This window comes from Pipra filicauda, unplaced genomic scaffold (assembly GCF_003945595.2).
Source record: "Pipra filicauda isolate LSUMZ 115617 unplaced genomic scaffold, ASM394559v2 scaffold395_size657635_pilon, whole genome shotgun sequence".
Classification (NCBI taxonomy): domain Eukaryota; kingdom Metazoa; phylum Chordata; class Aves; order Passeriformes; family Pipridae; genus Pipra; species Pipra filicauda.
In genome coordinates, this window is record NW_024104526.1 from 317,819 (window position 1) to 337,211 (window position 19,393).

Here is a 19,393-nt window from a genome sequence, read left to right on the forward strand (position 1 = left end):
TAAATAAATATTTACACATTTTTAAAACATGTTTACATACACAATTTAAATCCTAAACAAGTATATAATAAACCTTATATTGCACTAGTGTAGAAAGGATATTCATATTGCAGCCTATTATTTTATGAATGCCTCAGAAAATAAATTTTGCATGTTTATTCCTAGTACAGAAATACACTATTTGCACTTTAAAACAATAAAAGTACTGATGTTTTTCCACACTTCACAAGATAACCTTTTCTTCCCAGAATCTTGTTCATGGTAGACAGTCTGTGAAGTGATTCTAAGTGCAACTCTCCTTAAAAATACATCACATTATCACTTCCATGAGGAATTATACCTGAAAACACTGAAAATAACTCTTGCCCAACCTTATGTTAAATATGTTGTCACTGAAACACTCCAAAACCTTTAGGAGAAAGAGGCTGAAATCTGAATTTCAGCTGTCACAAGTGCTGTATTTGCGGTGACTTCAAAGTTAAGCCTTCAAGCACCTCATTTTTTTCCTCTAAAAACCTTCCTGACCAACCCTATCTTACACATCCAAGTTAAAATTCCTTAAAGGTCTCCTTAATTGCTTAAATCAGCTTGTCTCTCAATCCAAATGCTGCATTCCAGAGCCAGGCACTAACACATGAGAAGAAACATCCAAGTTGCTCCTAATCAGCACCCTATAAAAAGTTCTCATTTTTAAATTTCCCCAGATCAATATGAAAATAATCTGCAATACAAACTAAACACAGCTAAATATAAGCTACACACAGCTATTTCTGTAGTAGAAACGCACATATTCTTAAATTATACCCTCTTTTTTGTGTTTTGTTTATATTTTTAAAAATTTTTTATATTTTAAAGTACAAAGAGTTTCCCAAGCCTAAAGATATAAAGAAAATTTAAAAATTAACTGAAGACCTTACATGAGATTAAAACAATTTTTTCTGTTCCTGCCTTACTTACACCTGTAGTACCACCTGCCTTAACATAGCTCCACATAAGTAAGATTTCTGAAAAAAATATGAAGTACTATTATTCAACATTGTGTCAGGAAAAAAAACCCAACAAACTTACTGGAGCTGCTGGTGCATGGGCAGAGCAATCTGGGGTGGAACATTGATGAATCTTTCACTGAGTATGAGGCCCACAGGCTTTGTACAGTCACTCAGGAGTTTACTCAGCTGTTCCACTACGTGTTGGTCACAGCTCTTCTCGCAGCGACTCAGAACCAGCTCTTTGATTTGCTCAGCACACTGTGTACCCTGCAATCAAAAGGTGTATTTTCTTTACCTTGCAGAAGGACTATTTACACAAGAAAACCTTGAATGTCACCTTCAAGGGGACTTCCTGCAGGCCTGGTGGCAATTTCCTCGAGCAGCCTCCGAAGCACTAAACAATTCCTCTGAAATCGTTCAGCAGCCCTGAAGCTGAGGGCAAACAAAGGTTGGCAGCTGGTGGGAACACAGAGCACTCCACAGCAAACCTCCAAACTGAGGAGGATCAAAGTGGAGAAACACAAGTGACTGACAGCTCAGCCACCCTGGAATTACTGGATTTAGTTTTCACTCTTTGACCTTCAGCAAGTTACTACAACCAAAAAAAAAAAAAAATCTAAGTCACGTGTGACTTTTATGACCCCACGCTGGAATTCAAAATCCTGATCCAGCTGTCCAGGCTTGTCACACAGGGCAGAAAGCAGGATGCAGCCTCATTTATCACTAACTAGATGTTAATGAAGAATACCAACCTTCCTTTCTGTTAAGTTCAGGCAGCTTATAAAACCAAAGACCTCATCATCGTCATCATCATCATCATCATCACTACTGTCCTCCTGGACTTCTGCTTGCTGTTGAAAGAATGAAAAAGCAACAACTCAGACTGACATTCTATTTCCACTCTGCAGCAAAAGCTGTTTGTCTTCCCAGGAGATGCTCAGCAGATGACAACCATCCAGGTGATCTGTACAAACATAAACTGCAAATTCTGGTGCTGCTTCACTGAACATCTTGCTGTACTCAGAGTCAGCTTTATATAAAGCCAGGTCATGCATCTTCTGCAGCAGGGGCTTTTGAAAGGCACTAAAGTTTGATAGCTCACATTTAATAAGCAGCATCTCGGTCCAAGGCACAGCAATATCTTAAGGAAAAGCAATTTTCTGCAGTTTCTAAAGTAGGGGAAGTAAACCTGCAGTGTCTTAAAAACCACAGAGCAATAAAGCCTTGATAGGGAGTGGGACAAAGAGCTCAACAAAACTCCACAATAAAAAAAATCTGGGGAAAGAATTGGGGATCATGCAGCTGGAACAGAAGGATCATATTAAACCTGGACAGAAAAACTGCTGGCACGGGACAAAAAGTGGATGTATAGCAATGGTTTAACAGCACAGCTGTGCCATGGGGGCAGCTTGTTTGGGTTTGAAAGCAATGTGGCCATGATACCTCGAGCACCACACAATATTAAGTAGCTTCCTGAGCCAGCAGAACTTGTTCAGCAATCATCCCCAGATCCTTTTCTATGCCCAAAGAACTCTGCACAAAAAAAATCTGCACACAGGGTATTTCTGATCTCTATCTTTGTACCTCCTGAGAATGCAGGAAAGACCCAAGCTCTATCTCTTATGGAGATGAGAACAAACTTCTCCACAGCATTTTCAGCATTACTTCCCTACTACACCAAAATTCAGAAAGTGAAAAGACTTTCATATGTAAAAAGAAACGAATAATAAATCAAATTCATTCTTTGGTTGAAAGCAGGCATAGAAAATTTCAGCTCCCATAAAACAATTACTCTCAAAGCCAAAAAGCAAGATACAAATTAAAGCATCCCCTTCTGAAATACAGAAATTATGTCATTTCAACAACAATTATTGTACTGTACTTACAAACATAAATTCTATCTTACCTTGATAATACTTCCAATATGGTTCTGTTGTATTAATATATCAGTCAGCTCAGCAGTGTTAACAGGAGCTTTTAGAAACAACTGGAAGACAGGAAATAAGTATTAAGTTTTAGGCACTGATAATATATCATGGGCCACTTAGTAGAAAATAGTCAGTAATGTCTCTAAGTTGCCATGGAATATTCTGTTGCATTTTTAATTTCTATTTAGTGAGGTTTTTTATTTAACTTCCTTCAATATAATACTGTAAAGACCAAAAATCAGCTTCTTGAAGTACTTTCTCCTGGACCCTCCACACACAAGGTTTCCTGGGCAGCAATTAACATTATGAAGACAGAAAGATGTAATGTGAAAGAATAATCCTATATTTCATTGGGTCAAGGTTTAGGAGACACATGTTCACATGCAGCTGTAACTATTTAATCTCCATGAGCTGAAGAACAGTAAAACTATAAATCAATACAGAGAATGTGAACTGATATCTCTGCTTCACTCTTTAGATATTATTTATCACAGTGGACATACCAACCAAGCTAATAAGTAGTCAAAGTACCTGTTGCAGTAACTTCTTTATCCCGTTGTAGTCATTGTCTGATATGGAATGTGCTTCAAATTCAATATTCACTTCCTGTGAAGAAGTAAAACAGAGAATATCAAACACACTTGGCAAGAACCTGTATCAAAACAAATCTAAATTTGAGGACAAGTAATGGCAGATATCAGAAGTAAAACTTATTTCCATGTTTCAGCAACCTCGGCAATTGTTAGTTATCATTTCTTCTGTGAAAGAAGCAGAGCAGCTGTGGCTGCCCCATCCCTGGAAATGTTCAAGGCCAGGTTGGATGGGACTTGGAGCAACTTGGTCTAATGGAAGATGCCCCTGCCCAGGGCAGGGGGAACGAGATGAACTTTAAGGTCCATTCTAACCCAAACAATTTGGTGATTCTGATATTCTCCTATGGTCTAGTAAGACAGGAAGGTCTACAGAGGTAACTGAGACCACATGATTTACTTGAAAAGCTACCTGGACATACGGCATTCACTCCTGGCACCCAGGAACTTTCTGACTGCTCTAAAATTCAAAGATCTCACTGAATGATTAAGCCACTAAATTCAGAACAAAACACAGTTCACACTTGTTCTGAATGCTGTGCAAATCACTGCTATAAAACTGATATGAACCAAGGGAGCACTGGATGTTTTAACACCAGTTTTGCTTCATGGCTTTTCCACTACCCAAAATAACACCCTGGTAGGACAGAGTTCACAAACCCTCCATATTTCATCTATTAAAAAAATAAGACAAATACAGACTCATCATATATTTTGGTGTGTCCTATCTTGCTGCTATGGGCTTCATCTCCTCCCTCCATGTTTATTCCAAAGCCAGAGCCTGCAAAGCAAGCTGTTAGGAGTTCAAGGGAAAGGCTAATATGGGAAAAGTAAAAATGCCCTTAAAGTATTACTTTACAAAGTTCTGCAGAGTTATAAATGCTCAGTACATTTCTTTAATATTACAGTGCACACCTTGATGTCTTATACAAGAATTGAGGGAAACTCAACATATCTTTATGTCAAGACTTCCAAACTGAAATAGATGTAAGAGTGATATATCATCCTCAAAAGCTGGGCTACTAAATTAAAATAAGTGTTATTCTGCAAATTTTATCAGTTTGAACTGAAAAGTAGTGCAGGACACAGAGAAACCATCCTCAAAACCCCTGCTACTGAAGACTCAAGAAACTTCATCCACAACTCAATAAAAACCACTGTCCTACCCACATTATGCAGGGGTGTTATGTACTTTTAAGAAAAAGGAGGAAAAAGAAAGGATTATTGTCATTAGCTTTAATTTTTAGTGTTGAAACAGTAGTGAAGTATCTTTTACCAGCTTACAAACACTGAACAGGACACACAGTACCAGCAGTGCCAGTCCAGAACTTTCAACATATGTTAGGTTAAACCAGGGCAGTGCCCATTCAACGTGGCACACGTTTCTAGCAAATGGGAAATGTGCTTTTCCATCATGTTACTACAACTGATAACACAATTAAACCTACACTTCTTATCAGGACATATTTTTTAAAAAAGACAGGGTTTGTGCTTTTTTTATCTGCTAACTTAAGTAGGGCCTCATCTAAGAAAAAGTGAAATCCTAGCGAACACAATCACTGCAGCAAAATAATTTAAAATGTACCAACTTAGAATCCACAGATACTTCTGTTCTTGGCCTTTTTAAGCCCTGTGAAAATAACAGGTTGCCTTATCTGAAGATTTTAGCAAGAGTTCAAAGTCAGTGCACAGAAACACAGAATCATTTAGGTTGGTAAAGCCCTCTAAGACCATCGAGTCCAACCATTCCCCCAGCACTGCCAAGGCCACCCCTAATCCGCATCCCCAAGTGCCACATCCTCATGGATTCTAAATCCCTCCAGGGATGGGGACTCCACCACTGCCCTGGGCAGCTGTGCCAGGGCTGGACAGCTGTTTTGATGGATAAGTTTTTCCTAATATGCAATCAAAACCTCCCCTGGCACAACTTGAGGCTGTTTCCCCTTGTCCTGTCATTTGTTACCCGGGAGAAGAAACCGGCCCCCACCTGGCTACAACCTTTCAGGTAGTTTGTAGCCACCCCAGTTCCCATTATTCTTGCAATACTCCAGGTACAACAGGTGTAATAAGGCCAAAAAGAGAGACCAAACATTTTAATGCTTCAAGATGCTAAACTAAGCATTTTCAAAGAAACACCTGGAATTAAAGCTGTAGGCTCTTGTGAGACTAAATACTGGTACAACACTCTGGAAAAGGGCCTGGTGACAGAATAAGGGGAAAGACTTTAAGCTGAAGGGGGGTAGCTTTAGGTGGGATATTGGGAAGAAATTCTTCTCTGTGAGGGTGGTGAGGCCCTGGCACAGGTTGCCCAAAGAAGCTGTGGCTGCTCCATCCCTGGAAGTGTCCAAGGCCAGGTTGGATGGGGCTTGGAGCAACCTGGGCTAGTGGAAGGTGTCCCTGCCCATGGCAGGGGGTGGAATAAGATGATCTTTAAGATCCCTTCCAACCCAAACCATTCTAGGATTCTCTGAAAAAAGGAAATCAGGGCAAATCCTCTGTGCTGAGATCACTATTGTCAAGCAGCTCCAGCCCCACACCTGAGCAGACACGGACACCCCACGGGCTGGGTCTGTACAACTGAGGCCTTGGGAACACCAACGTTTGAGAAAGAGTTAAAGAACTGAAGACTTTCAACAACAACAAACCGAACACGCTTTATATCACCATTATCTACACACAGTGAGCTGCAGTCGCACAGGAACGGGAGCAGCACCCACCGCCCCACCATGGGCATCACAGGGGCACAACCCCCTCCGGAACATCCCCTAGACATCCTCCTAAACAAACACCTAACCCTAACCCAAAACACCTTCACGAACATTCCTCCGAACATCCCCCCAAACATCCTTCTACACACCTTACCAAGCATCCTCCTAAACAAACTCCCTCCCAAACATCCTCCCGAACATTCCCCCGAACATCGTCCTACACACCTTTTACCAAGCATCCTCCTAAACACTCTCCCAAACATCCTCCCGAACATCCCCCCAAACATCCTCCTACACACCTTACCAAGCATCCTCCTAAACAAATACTCTCCCAAACAAACTCCCTCCCGAACAACCTCCCGAACAGCCCCCCAAACAAAAACCCTCCCGAACACCCTTAGGAACATCCCCCCAGATATCGCCCCAAACATCCCCCAAGCCCCCTCCCGACCCCGCTCCCGGCGCTCTCTCCCATCTCCCGCAGCTCCTCTGGACGCCGGGAGCGGCGGGGCCGGGCCGGCTCGGCGCGGGGCCCGCTCCCTCTCACCTCATCGATCGGCTCCTCCGAGTCCGAGCCCTCCGAGCCGTCCGATCCCCCGGACCCCGACTCCGACCCCGAGTCGCTGCCGGGCCGGTGCCCGCCCTGCGGAGCGCGGCGCTTGGCCGGCGTGGCCATGGCCCGCGGGGCGCAGGCGCGGCCGGAAGGGACGCGTTGGTGCGGGGCCGGCACAGCGACGGCGCTCCCGGGGTGCCGCCCAGTGTCACCCAGTGTCACCCAGTGTCACCGTATGTCGCGACAGGGAGTCGCGGGGTAGCGCGGAGGATTGGGGGGACGCGGCGGGCGGGCGGCTGGTGCGCGGCGCTGGGGGGGCACTCCCCGGACCGCCCTTCTCCCCAAACCCCCGGATTTCCTCTCCGCGCTGCTGCTGTCACTTCCTCCCGGCAGGAATTCCTGCATGGAAAGGGTTGTCAGGCGCTGGAAGGGGCCGCCCAGGGAGGCAGTGGAGTGCCCGTCCCTGGAGGTGTCCAAGGATCCGCTGGACGTGGCACTCGGTGCTCCGGTGACAGGTTGGACTCGGTGATCCCGGAGGGCTTTTCCAGCCTCAGTGACTCCGGCGTTCTGCGCTTCAAAAGGAACGGGGTATCCTGAGCATCTCTGACATGATTCAAAATTAGTACTAGTAAAAAATCAGTAAAGGTAGTAAAAACTGCGAATTGAAATAGGGATCAAGCGCTTGCTGCTTGCTTAAAAAAAAAAAACCAAAGGATAATTCCCAGCTTCCCCAGAACTAGACTCCCTAGTTCCGGATAATTCCAGGCTAACAAACACAAAAGGGAGCGAGGTACAGCACAGTAAGCACAGTGTGAACATTCTCTGTATGGAAAACACCAGTCAGGAAAATACGTGGAAAACTCCTAAGCACTGAAATTACCGAAGTGGTGACTAATGACTGAGCCTCAGTTATGTCGAACGTGCTCCATTTAAGTCTTTTTGTCTAATTAACGAAGAAAGGTGGATGTTAATGAGGTCACTGAAGAAGGGGACTGAGTACTCCTACTGTCAGCCACAAGAGCAAGGCACAGGGCCTGGGATGCAATTCCAGCTTTATAAATACAAACCAAGTAGGTTAAAATTTTTGTTTCCTTTAAAACATCAATCATGCCTCTGTTTTTTTGTTTGGTTGGTTGGGTTTTTTTGAGAGCTATACATGCTCTGGGAGTACTTAGTTCATTGCCAAAACGTGAATAATGATGCACAGGGAAAGAATTTAATGTAGGAAGGTGAATTGTCGGATTTTTCCTGCTGCACTAAAACTGCCTTTCTGGGGATGCAGTCTGTATGTGTATAGTTTTCCATTTGATTTGTGAATTTGAAATTAATTACTAATGACTAACTGCTTTTGGTAAAAATGCATGATGTAGTAGAAGGGTCGGAGCCTTTTGCTGCTCCTCTGAATCAGTTTTGTTGTTGAGTTTTGGGACTTAGACACCCAAATAGCAGGAATTATTCTTAAATCTTTTGCTGTTGGTTACTTGATTATATATGTCTTAGATTATCTGGGAATTTGGTAGGTTTCTGGACCATACTCCATGGCACCCTTACAGGTGGGGTTTTATCTTCCCTGGTTATTAAACCCAGCTACTTCTGGTAAAACATTTGGATCTCTATAATAATTTATTTTAAAGAAAATTTGCTAGTATGTAATCAGGAAATTAGGATAAATGTGGATAATTAGGGTAAATGTGCAGTTAGAGAATGGATTTCTGTTTTTATGATTGGTACATTTGTAACTGAATTCAACACCAAAGTGCAAGTTTTTGAGGAACTGAGAACTATCATCTTCCATTTTAATGGCAGAATGTGTGTTTTCAGTGTAGCATTGTTAACTAGAGATACATGAGAGAAAGCATGTGAATATTATGATTATATATATTATATTCAAGTAGCCACACATATGTTGTATTTAAAACAAACATGTTGAAACCCTGTTTTCCCTTTAGAAAAGGGTGAGATCCCAAAATGCATCAAATCAAATCTTTGCCTAAATATTATGATGAGCAGAGGGTGAAAACCAGCATGGACATTAATAGAATAAATAATTTTTCCATAGATAGGAGCTGATCACATTGCAGAATGTGATGGCATTGTAGGGGTTGTTACTGCTTTTACAAAATACTCTTTAAAATGTGTTCTCCTTGATGACTTTCATTGGAGCCTGTTCCTTGAGCAGTGTTATCTAAAGGCAGCATGTTATTTTTTGGCCTTATCAGGGTGGATATTCCTGCCCAGAGAATGCCCAGTAACTGCTTACTCATTGTGTAGGGAGCTGTACAACTGGTAGCAACCCAGTTCTTTGGAGCTGAGCTGCTGAAGTCACTGTTCAAGTAGATCTGATTTAGATCTAATTTAGATAAATTCCATTCTTGCATTCTAGAGTTCTGCTGCACTTCCTTGGTGAACAATGAAGGTTCTGCTGCTGAAGGATCCCAAAGACAAAGATTCGGGACCAGATCCATATATTAAAGTGAGTAAACTTTTAAAAAAGTAAACAAATGGGTCACTTCACTATTAAATAATAGTGTCAGATGGATGTAACTGTTTCAGGTGGAAAACATGCTTTATCAAAATTAGGAGTGGATGTTTGAAATTGTGATATTTTCTGAGGAAAATAATAAAAATAGGAGTACATGTCTGAAATTATGCTAAGAGAAGAAGTGTCCTAGAAAATATGCTCTTACTGCAGAAAATTATGTTAGTTACTGGGCATTTTTACTGAATTCACTTTTAAAGCTCTCAGCAAAGTACTGATATAAAATCAGTTTCATTTTAATTAATTAATATTGATCAGGTTCATATGGATAAAATTAAGATTACAAGAATTCTTACTATTCTTACTGGGAATGTAATGTGAAGTAGGGGTTAGTTGTTGGTGAGGTCCTTTCTGCTACTGCCTTTAGTCATGTGAGTGAGTCTTATTGTAAGAGCAGTTCTGTTGAAGAGCTTCTGTTTAACAAGAATTATTTCTTTAGAAGAATTCATTATTTAGAAGAATTTTATTTACAGAATTACAGAGGTGTCCAGGAATATTTTCAGGACTTGGGATTTCAGAGTTATCCTGTAACTCAGGAGGCCTCTGTTCCACAGCTGTTTGTAATACTAAACAACTAACAAACCAAACTAGATTTACCAGTAAAAGGAAATCAAAGGCCTTCTAATTTTGCCTTAGTAAAAAGAAATACTTGTGCTGACTTAGTCAGTTCTTTGAAAAAGGGAAAAACTGCTTTTTGGAACCTATTTCAAGAGCTGCAAACTTTTTCTTGATAGGAATTAGGATTGTATGGCCTTGAAGCAACGTTGATCCCAGTTTTGTCATTTGAATTCCTGTCTCTTGAAAGCTTATTTGAAAAGGTAAGTTCTAAATTATTCTGGCTGTCTTATTTTCAGCAAAATTTAGGCCATGGCTGCCAAGATCCCGTGTGTTCTCTTGGTTTAATTGTACCCTTTGTGGTACCTTTTTTAGCTGTGTATAATAAAATTTTGTGTACAGCACAGTCCAATGGTTGGACAACATCAGGGATCTTGTCCATACTTGTTAAAGAATTAAGGTGGTCAGACAAAATTCACATTTCAGTTGATGGACCATAGACAGACACAAGTATTGGGGCATTTCAGACATCTGGTGAAGCTGTTCTGTTCCTCTCAAGGTTGTAAAGAATTGATCAACTTAATTTTTAAATTAGTTTAGTAATTGTTTTTTGTTCACTTCTTGATTTACTGTTTATAAATAGCTTTCTCATCCAGAGTGCTATGGAGGCCTAGTTTTTACCAGTCCAAGGGCATTAGAAGCCATCAAAATATGCTTAAAAGAGAACAGTAAAAAAGAAGGTAAGTGGCATATTTGTATTCCTTGGTCTCTCTCTTTCAGTATCTTGTGAAATCTGTGTTGTATTGCATTTTATTTCACCCACCAGTAGATGTTTGGAGCATGACTTTTTAAAAACAGCTGTATCTCATAGTTCTTGTGGCATCCTAAAGGGCTAGTGGTGGATTGAGCTTTTAAGGGTTGGGTTTTCCACACTTAAAAATTGAAGGAAGGAGCCTTTGGTGCAAATTACTAATTAGTGAGAGCTTTTCCACTTGTGTTTATCTTGTGCAGTGCCTGGTTTACTCACTAACTACTTTCCTTCTTTAAAGAGAAGAGCATCTTATAAAAATTGGCCACTACTACTGTGCCTACTGTTACAGAAACAGAGATTTCTCTTTCTTGAATAAAAAAAACCCCTCAAGTGAATTAATTATTAGCTAAAAAGTGGTGAAGAACTGATGATACCTAAAAGCCAACAGATCAGCTGTGAGAATCCTACTAAATGGAAATTCCTGTCACAATGATCTGTCAAATCGTTGTGAACTCTTCAAAAATTCTTGTGATAAGTGATAGTTCTGCTATAGAGTTTCTACAAACACTTTAGTAGTTTTATTACTTCATCTGCTCCATGTTTGGGCTGTGGACTTACTAATCAATGTACTGGGAGTAAGGTTACACCCCTGAGTAAGCACTGAAACCCTTGGTTTATTGTACCTTTTCAGCAGCAGAGGACAATATATTAGGATTTGGAGTCAAATGTCATCTCTTATGTCGAGTTCATCCCTAATCTTGATTAGGACCTGCTGAAATACAAATTTTAATCAATAAAATGAGTCATTGGTTCCTATTTTTTTTAGTTCTTATTTGAGTTCCTTTCAAAGGCAAAAAATCCTTATCTTTTTCCTTTTTAAGAATAGTTTCCTCTGATTTGTTTTGTTTTGGTTTTTTTCTGTTGTAGTTCATATTTCTTTTTTCCCCCCCCAAGAATACCAGAAAAAACTCCCTGTCCTGTGCTGTGCTGGTTTAAGACAAGACAGTAAAAGACTTGGTGTATCTATTTTTGACCCATTAGGATTTTGGGCACAGGGATCAGGTTGCTGGAACCAAGAGCAGTAATTTATAACCTCCTCACTGCCTGAGGGAGGAAAACTGTCTCACAAAAATTTTATTTTGGTCTTGGGTACATTTTATTTCAGAGTTGATAACTTAATTTTGGTACATGTCCAAAATATAATCAGTTCTATATATTTCTTGTATAAGAGTTGCTTTATGCAGTTCTGTAGTGGATGCATACAGATTTTTACCCTTTTGTTTGTTGTCATGGAATATTATATATTTTTGCCTAAGTACTCAATTTAAACCACCAGTTTCTATGTCTAAATCTCCCTTTGCACAATGTGCCTTTTTTCCCCTACGAGTTCTGGTAAGTTTTTAATGCCAAAAATGAACATTGCAAGTTCCATGGGATCTGGCACAGGGCAAAGTGTACATTAAAAGTGCTACTTAACCAAAGCAGCCAAGAACTAGTTACTTAAATTGACCTTTTAAAAACATGTTGAAGACTGCTGTTTACACAGTGAAAAAACACATTTAAAATTCATTTTGTACATCCAGTGCACCAATATGTAGTGGGAATATTAGTTTTTATTATTTTGCTGTATTTGTAGATTAAAAAGAAGTCCAAATAATCGTTTAGCATTCATATTTTTTTGCCATGTGCTTTAATTTGACTTAATTCAATGTTTTTCAGCCTGGTCAAAATCTCTTAAGCAAATGTGGAATATCAAACCAACGTATGTGGTAGGAAAAGCTACAGCTTCTTTAGGTAAGCTGGTTTTAAAAAAGAAATCTTAAGTAAATCTGGCTTCTAGTACAATTTTTGGAATATTATCTGTTGTTCAAGGGTGCTCAGAAAAAAATATGAGTAAGTTTTCTAACTGAATAATTTGAAAAACAGGTAATTTTATACACATCCGAACTTTCTGTGCTTCAGTCAGGATCTGCCTTCTGGATTTCTGCTCCTTTTATTGCAAAGTGATGGTCACTAATTGAAAAAATTTGGTCAAAGCAGGAAAAACACCCCTTTGTTCTTAATTTGCATGTGGCTCTTTCATTCTGTTTGGAAATTAATTTGGATGAGAGGGATTATAACCTGATTGAGACTGTACACGTAGTTTCCCTCTCAACCCATATTTCTGTGACAGTAAATCTGAATTGTTCTCTTTGTTTTCAATGCTTTTCTCTGCTCCTTTGGGTTATAGTGGAAGAAATTGGCCTCACCCCACAAGGAGAAAAGTGTGGAAATGCTGAAAAACTGGCTGAGTATATTTGCTCAAGTAAGTAGCTAAAATTTTCTAGTCAAATTAAGGTACCTTCCATTGTTTCAGAATTTCCTAAAGATAAAATCAAGTGCACAGAGAGACAGAGAAATACCTGCTGCAAATATCTCTTGTTTGTAGGACCTGTGAATTCAACCTCTGGGTGATAACTCTGACAGACAATAAAAAATACTTCAAAATGTATATACAAGGTATTAATTTACATGAAATCTTAGACTCTCTAATTGATTAATAATATTATATGAGCCAGTAGGCAAAGTTTATTTTTAGTGAAAGGTCATGATTGGAAATTGCTGCTTAATCATAAGGTTTAAATGCTGAATTAACACATGGTTTCAGAGGGATCTGCTTTTGAACACCAAAGAAGAGTGGTTTTGAAGAATTTAAAGTGATGCTTTAAGTTTTGTTTAACCATTTTATTATGATTAAAGCTGTAATGCTGATCTTTGCTGCATCAAATTATCAGATTATTGGGTAATTTTTAAAGTCTTGTTAGTCCACTTCCTCTTTTGTTTTTACTGTAATTTGTTAAAATCTCCAATAGTAACAAGAAACATTTCTGGGCTTAGGGGCTGATTATTTTTTGAGTGGATGTGTCAGTACAAACTGTGAAAAAAGAGGCTGTGTTTTTGTACAGATGCCAGTGAATTGATCAGCAAAGTCTGCACAGTAGCAGAGATTTATAGGTAAAAGGAAAATACAATTGGAGCTGGCAAATATTGCTTTTCCTGGGCACAGTGTTCTCTAATTCACTGGAAAATAAAACATTTTAACTATGTGGAGTATGTAATGATAAAAGGCATAGTTGCCAACACAAGATTGAATAATAAATTGTGAAAATTAAAAATTATGCTTGCAATACAAAAAGGCCATAAGGGGAGAACAACTCATCTCTGCTCTTCAGCAGATACATTAAAGCAAAGAGAGGTTTTTGCTGATTTTTTTAGTGCTAGAAAATCTACTTCTGGCAATTAATTCAATATTTGCCAGTTGGCAGGTGCAGGGATTTTTTTTTTGAGAAGGAAGACAAGAGAAATACCTTTTTGTTCCGTTGTAGGAATGTGAAAAAACTCAACCAAACAGTGAATTTAATTGTTGGAGTCTGCTTGTTGTTGATATATATAATTATCCTCAAAGTTTTATTGGATTGTGCATATTTGTGTGCTCTCAATTGGTTTATAACAACCTCAGAAGTACAGATTCAATTATATCATGTTCCCTAGTATGTATATACTCATTTTTTAGGCATAAAAAAAGTAGATGAAAAGAACAGGTCTGAATTTTTTATATCACTAGAATTTATTGTCAGAATAAAAGGAAAATCTGAAATAATGAGTTTTTTTGTTGTTTACCTTTTGTGCTTTAAAAAAATATTTCAACCTAAGGGATTGAGAAATAAAGGAATTAACTCTGTAACTGGCCAGTTGGCTTTACTCTTTTTCAAGGCAAATATTTGGTTACAGAGGTAGGGGATACCAATACTTGTTGTGTTGTTCAGGCTTAGTAAGGAATTTTTCTGTCCTTTGTAAACACAAGTCCACAGTGATTTGTGTTTCTTTGCAGGTGTCATATTGATATTTCAATTAACTGACAGGAGTTGCAGGAGAATTGATGCTGAAATATCTTATTTTAAAACCTGTTTTGCATTCTGAGCCAAGTTTATTCTTCCTTCCTATAGTTTATGATAAGGATATCTATGTTTTCTAATAAAACTTCAGTGTGCAGGCAGGACAGGTGTATCTGTGGTGACTCCTATGAGGGTCTTTCCACGTGATGTTTCCTATGCTGCCCTTTATTTTTTATCCCTGAGAAATCTCTGCTGCTACATAAACCAAGAATCTCCTTCCAGCACTTAAAAGCATTTCTCTTACTAGTAATGGCATCTTAAACATGTATTAACAAATCTAAATTAGTACTGAAATAATGTGTTGAGGGACTCCCATTTCTTCTGAAAGCTGAGTGCAAAGCTGGAGCAGCTGTGCAGAATTTCAGCTTGAAATTTTCTCTGATTTTGTTATTTATAGAAAAGGCAAACTGGGTAAAAGTCTACTGTTAAATTGCTAATTTGACATAAACCAGTGAGGATATTCCCTTCCATCCCAGCAGTGGAACCAGAATCCCTTTTTCCTTGCAGAAGTAAGGTAGAATTGCAGATAGATTGAAACTTTTCAGCAGAAAAAAAATGCTCTGTCCTCTTCTTTGTCTGCCTGAATATTCTTTTATAGAGAGAGATCTGTCATATATTGAGTGGGACTGAGATTTTAAATATAAAATTGATGCAGATTGTATTGAGGAGGAGGAGATAAATTCCTTTGTAGAAGGGCAGGGGGAATAGAAATGCAGTTTATCTTTGGGGAGATCTTTTTAGGCAAAGTATTCATATTCCAGCTATGGAATATTTTTAATGTACATGCTAAGTAGCCTCTGTCCTCTGAATTGGGGATGCAGCTGCACTGCAGATGTTTTGAGCTACCTTAGGGCTGTGTCTGTGGTGAAGCATTTGATAAATCAGCATTTGATACCTTTAAAATGTATCAAATGTATCATGTTTACTCTTTACTAAAGACCTGAGCTAATTAAAGTTCTTGTTTTGTGTGTTTACAGGAGAGAAACCGAATTCCTCAGCTCTTCTTTTTCCTTGTGGAGCCCTGAAAAGAGAAGTTCTTCCTACAGTGCTTAGAGAGAAAGGTTGAGCTTCCCCTGGGGACTCCTTTTAATTAGTCAGTGATGAGAAAAGTTGCCTCTAAAGCTTGTGTACCAAATTTGAATAAGTAAAAATGGAACTTGCTGTTAAGTTGGCTGCAGGTTGGAGGATGGGAGTAAACACTGGGAGGGTGGATGGCTGCCCACAGCTCTGGGACATACAAATCCTTCACAGAATTTCTATCTTATCTTTTTAGCCTAAAATAATACACTTAAGGGCAATTAGTATGTTGTGAGTGTTTAATTGAGAGAATAGAAATTAAAGACACCCTGTTTAATTATGACTGTGTGTCCTGATTCCAGGCATACCTCTGGAAAGCCTGACTGTTTATCAGACAACCCAGCACCCTGATCTGCAGAAATCCTTGAGCAGTTACTTCTCACAGCAGGTACTGGATGCTGATGTAGTTTGAGGTTTTTTGGGGTATGTGACAATACTCTTTATTTAGTATAACTTAAATATCACTGGACACCTTTGCTCTGTATCTCAAACCAGAATCCAGTAGTAACCTGCCCTACTTAGTTTGTGTTCCCTCTCTGATTATCCAGTCTATGAATGCTTTACTGATCTCATTATAAGTGTTAGAATTCCATCTGACATGCTGTTGAAAAGTGTATTGAGATATGTTTGCTAGAATTATTAGTGTTTTTCTAAAAGCGTCTAGTAAAGGTCATTCAGGAGCAGTGAGTGCATTGTAAAAATAGTAATGGCTTTAAATTGTTTCAGTATTGGATTTCTGAATTTTCCATTTGTAGGAGCCTCATAGAATTATAGAATCATGGAATGGTTTGGGTTGAATGGAGCCTTAGAGATCATCCCGTTCTACCCTCTGCCATGGGCAGGGACACCTTCCACTAGCCCAGGTTGCTCCAAGCCCCATCCAACCTGGCCTTGGACACTTCCAGGCAATACTTCTCTGGGCAACCTGTGCCAGGGCCTCACCAGAGGAAGAATTCCTTCCCAATATCCCACTCAACCCTGTCCTCTGGCAGTGGGAAGCCATTCCCCCTTGTCCAGTCCCTCCAGGCCCTTGTCCAAAGTCCCTCTCCAGCTCTCTTGATGCCCCTTTAGGCACTGAAGGCGACTCTAAGGTCTCCCTGGAGCCTTCCAGGCTGAACACCCCCAGCTCTCCCAGCCTGTCAGCTGAGCTTGGGACTCACCTTCACTCCAGGCACAATTTGGCAGTTTTGTTTGGCTACAGCCTATTCCTGCTGCAATCCTAATTCAGTTTATTCTGGGAGTGACAGCCCTTCCATGTGTCTGCAGTTTTAAGGCATCACCTTGTCTTTGCCAGAGGATCTCAGGGCGGGGAGAACTTGGGCAACTTGAGACAAAGTCTTTGGTTACAGTCACTCCTGAACTTCAGCATTCCATGGCAGGATGGGGTTTGGCAAGGCTGACTGTGCCCCTGGAATCCCTTTCTGCTGCCTTCACTGCAGTTTCTCATCCATAAAAACCCTTCCCATCCATATGGAGACAGCTGAAGGAATTTCTGTGACAAGGCACTGCTGGAACAGGGAGGGATCTGTGCCAACCTCTGCTTCCTTTCACTCAGGGAATCCCTGCAAGTGTCGTGTTCTTCAGCCCATCTGGTGTCAAATTCTGCCTTCAGCACATTCAGCAGCTTTCAGGGGATGTGATCAACCATGTCAAGGTATCTTCTGTTAAAAACAGTGAAACACAAGAGGGAGTAAGTTTGGGGTGGGCAAGTGAGAGATAGGAAAGTTGTTACAGCCATTACAAACCTTGATTTTCTCTTTTGTTTATTTCTCTGAAAAAAACCCCAGATCATAGCAAATACAAATGTTATTATGTAGAGTCATAGAATCACAGAATGGTTTGGGTTGGAAAGGTCCTTAAACACCATCCAGATCCACCCCCAGCCATGGGCAGGGACACCTTCCACTAGACCAGGTTGCTCCAAACCCCATCCCACCTGGCCTTGGTTGGAGTCAGCTGAAAGCCTGGTTTTGTTTTTTTTTTTAAAAGGAGTAATTGTTTTCTTCTAGAATGTTTTCCCCAACCAGCTTATCCCACCTCCTCTAGGATAGACTTAATTTTCTCTTACTGAAGGTGTGAGGAGCTCTTGCTTGAACTGGGCTGAAGCTGATTAAAATTCCTCTCACTTTTGCTGTTCTGAGGGACTAAGAGCTTTAAATGTTTGTAATGATGGGATAAATATTAATCTTTCCTAAATAGTTTCTGAGTAGCTCAATGGATGGGTGCTTTTTAATATTGAAAATCCTCCACCTGAAATGGTCAGTGGTGTTGAGGAAGCTCAGCTGTGTGAGGGGGTAACTGGGAGGGCACACACCCGAGTTGTGATGCTTTGCCTGACCATTTCAACTGGAAATTTTGTCATTCCAGTTTGCTGCCATCGGGCCAACAACTGCAGAGGCCCTGGAAGCTGCAGGGATCCCTGTGAGCTGCACTGCAGGGAGCCCCACTCCCCAGGATCTCGCCGCTGGGATCCACAAAGCCCTCCACACCCAGAACTGCTCCTTGCCCAAGTGAGAGCCCAGGGTGCCTGGGAAGGTGAACATGGTGCTGTAGGACGGGTTTCCACTTTCAGATCTGTTGTTGTGCGAGAAAAGTGTTTTTCAGGAATATACAACGCTCTTGTCAGGGACCGGTGTGAGAAGGTTGCACCTAAATGTCTAAGAAACGTGGAATCTCCCCAGCATCTCTTAAAACATCCAACTATTCCCCTTTCCTCATGTGAATGTGAGTATTTTATCCTTGAAAACTAGCTGTGAACACCTGTACCCTGAAATCAGTTCCTCACATCACCTCAGGTATCTCCCAGCACACAGGTCAGGTTTTAATTTCTCTGTATAATCAGTTTTACAGACAGGTCTTTTGTGCAAAAAACCCCACGTTTCAATGAAGTTCTTTTGTAAACTTGTTTATTGTTCTGCTTTTCAGATATTTGTGTGAAAATGATGATCGTAGATTCTCAGTGGAATGGGAAGAGTTCTTGCAGTGAAGTTGCACTGTGTGGGGCTAATTCAGGTCTGCTCTTGCCCCTCAACGTCCTTACAGTACAGGGTCTGAAAAATTAGGTTTGGGTTTCTGTTCCTGTAAAGAAGGAGGGTTTATTAACAGGGAAATAAACTGGCTTATCAGAGTTTACAATGGTGTTAGAGTTGTGTTTCGGATGTAGTTTATGCTTTAATTATTTATCTGTGAAAGGGGAAAAATAATCCGATTTAGCATTAATGCCAAGGGATTCATAGAAGATTTAAATCATAATATACTCAATTATAATCCTCCTGAAAAAAATGATCATTTGTGTTGTTAGCAAAGTGCTGAGGTTCCTGGAATAACAGAGAAGCCTTTATTTGCTGTACAGTCCTGTTGTCTTAATTCTGAGGATGCAACCGGAATTTCCAGCCAGGTGAGATGCTCTGGACTTGGAACAAGAGTTAATCTGAGCCCAGTTGTGCTCCTGCAAACTGAACTCATTTCAGATTGTGGGTGTGGGTTCATCAAACTGGAGCCAAGTATTTGGCTGTATAGAGCAGTTCCATTTCTTGAGACGAAATGGAATCTCAGAAGGAGAATCACTGAATAGTTTGGGTTGGAAGGGACCTTAAAGAAAGCTCTTCTAGTTCCATGTGCATACATGTAAAAACTGTTTCTACCTTCAAATAAAGTGTTTTATGCTGCTATTTTTCAATAGTGAACCACATTTATTTGTAGAAGAACATTAGAACATCAGATGCTGTATTTTTAAAAACTTTGTATTTCAATAATGTGTATTTCAAA

The 19,393-nt window shown here is 40.1% G+C and overlaps 2 protein-coding genes across 5 annotated transcripts in view; one reads left to right on the plus strand and one right to left on the minus strand.

The window, feature by feature from the left end:
* Window positions 1-7,093, minus strand: part of LOC113990757 (BRCA2 and CDKN1A interacting protein) — a 10,125-nt gene extending 3,032 nt beyond the window's left edge. The window contains exons 1-5 of the mRNA XM_027726457.2: window positions 6,763-7,093; window positions 3,449-3,523; window positions 2,896-2,976; window positions 1,742-1,840; window positions 1,069-1,256 (exon numbers count right to left, since the gene is read on the minus strand). Of these exons, the coding sequence (XP_027582258.1) occupies window positions 1,069-1,256; window positions 1,742-1,840; window positions 2,896-2,976; window positions 3,449-3,523; window positions 6,763-6,891 (572 nt within the window). The 5' untranslated portion in view covers window positions 6,892-7,093. The remainder of the gene's footprint in view (window positions 1-1,068; window positions 1,257-1,741; window positions 1,841-2,895; window positions 2,977-3,448; window positions 3,524-6,762) is intronic.
* Window positions 7,010-19,299, plus strand: UROS (uroporphyrinogen III synthase). Of its 4 annotated transcripts, none has more exons than XM_027726460.2 (10): window positions 7,011-7,356; window positions 9,152-9,241; window positions 10,042-10,125; window positions 10,506-10,602; window positions 12,333-12,407; window positions 12,844-12,918; window positions 15,526-15,609; window positions 15,928-16,013; window positions 17,181-17,279; window positions 17,993-19,299. In XM_027726460.2, exons 2-10 carry the CDS (start codon window positions 9,179-9,181, stop codon window positions 18,137-18,139), a joined length of 810 nt encoding a protein of 269 aa, XP_027582261.1. In that variant the 5' UTR covers window positions 7,011-7,356; window positions 9,152-9,178; the 3' UTR covers window positions 18,140-19,299. The 4 variants fall into 4 exon arrangements, with proteins under 4 accessions (XP_039241036.1, XP_027582261.1, XP_039241035.1 ...); XM_039385101.1 differs by having other exon boundaries at window positions 7,011-7,321; XM_039385100.1 differs by having other exon boundaries at window positions 7,012-7,838.
* Window positions 19,300-19,393: the final 94 nt, after the last annotated feature.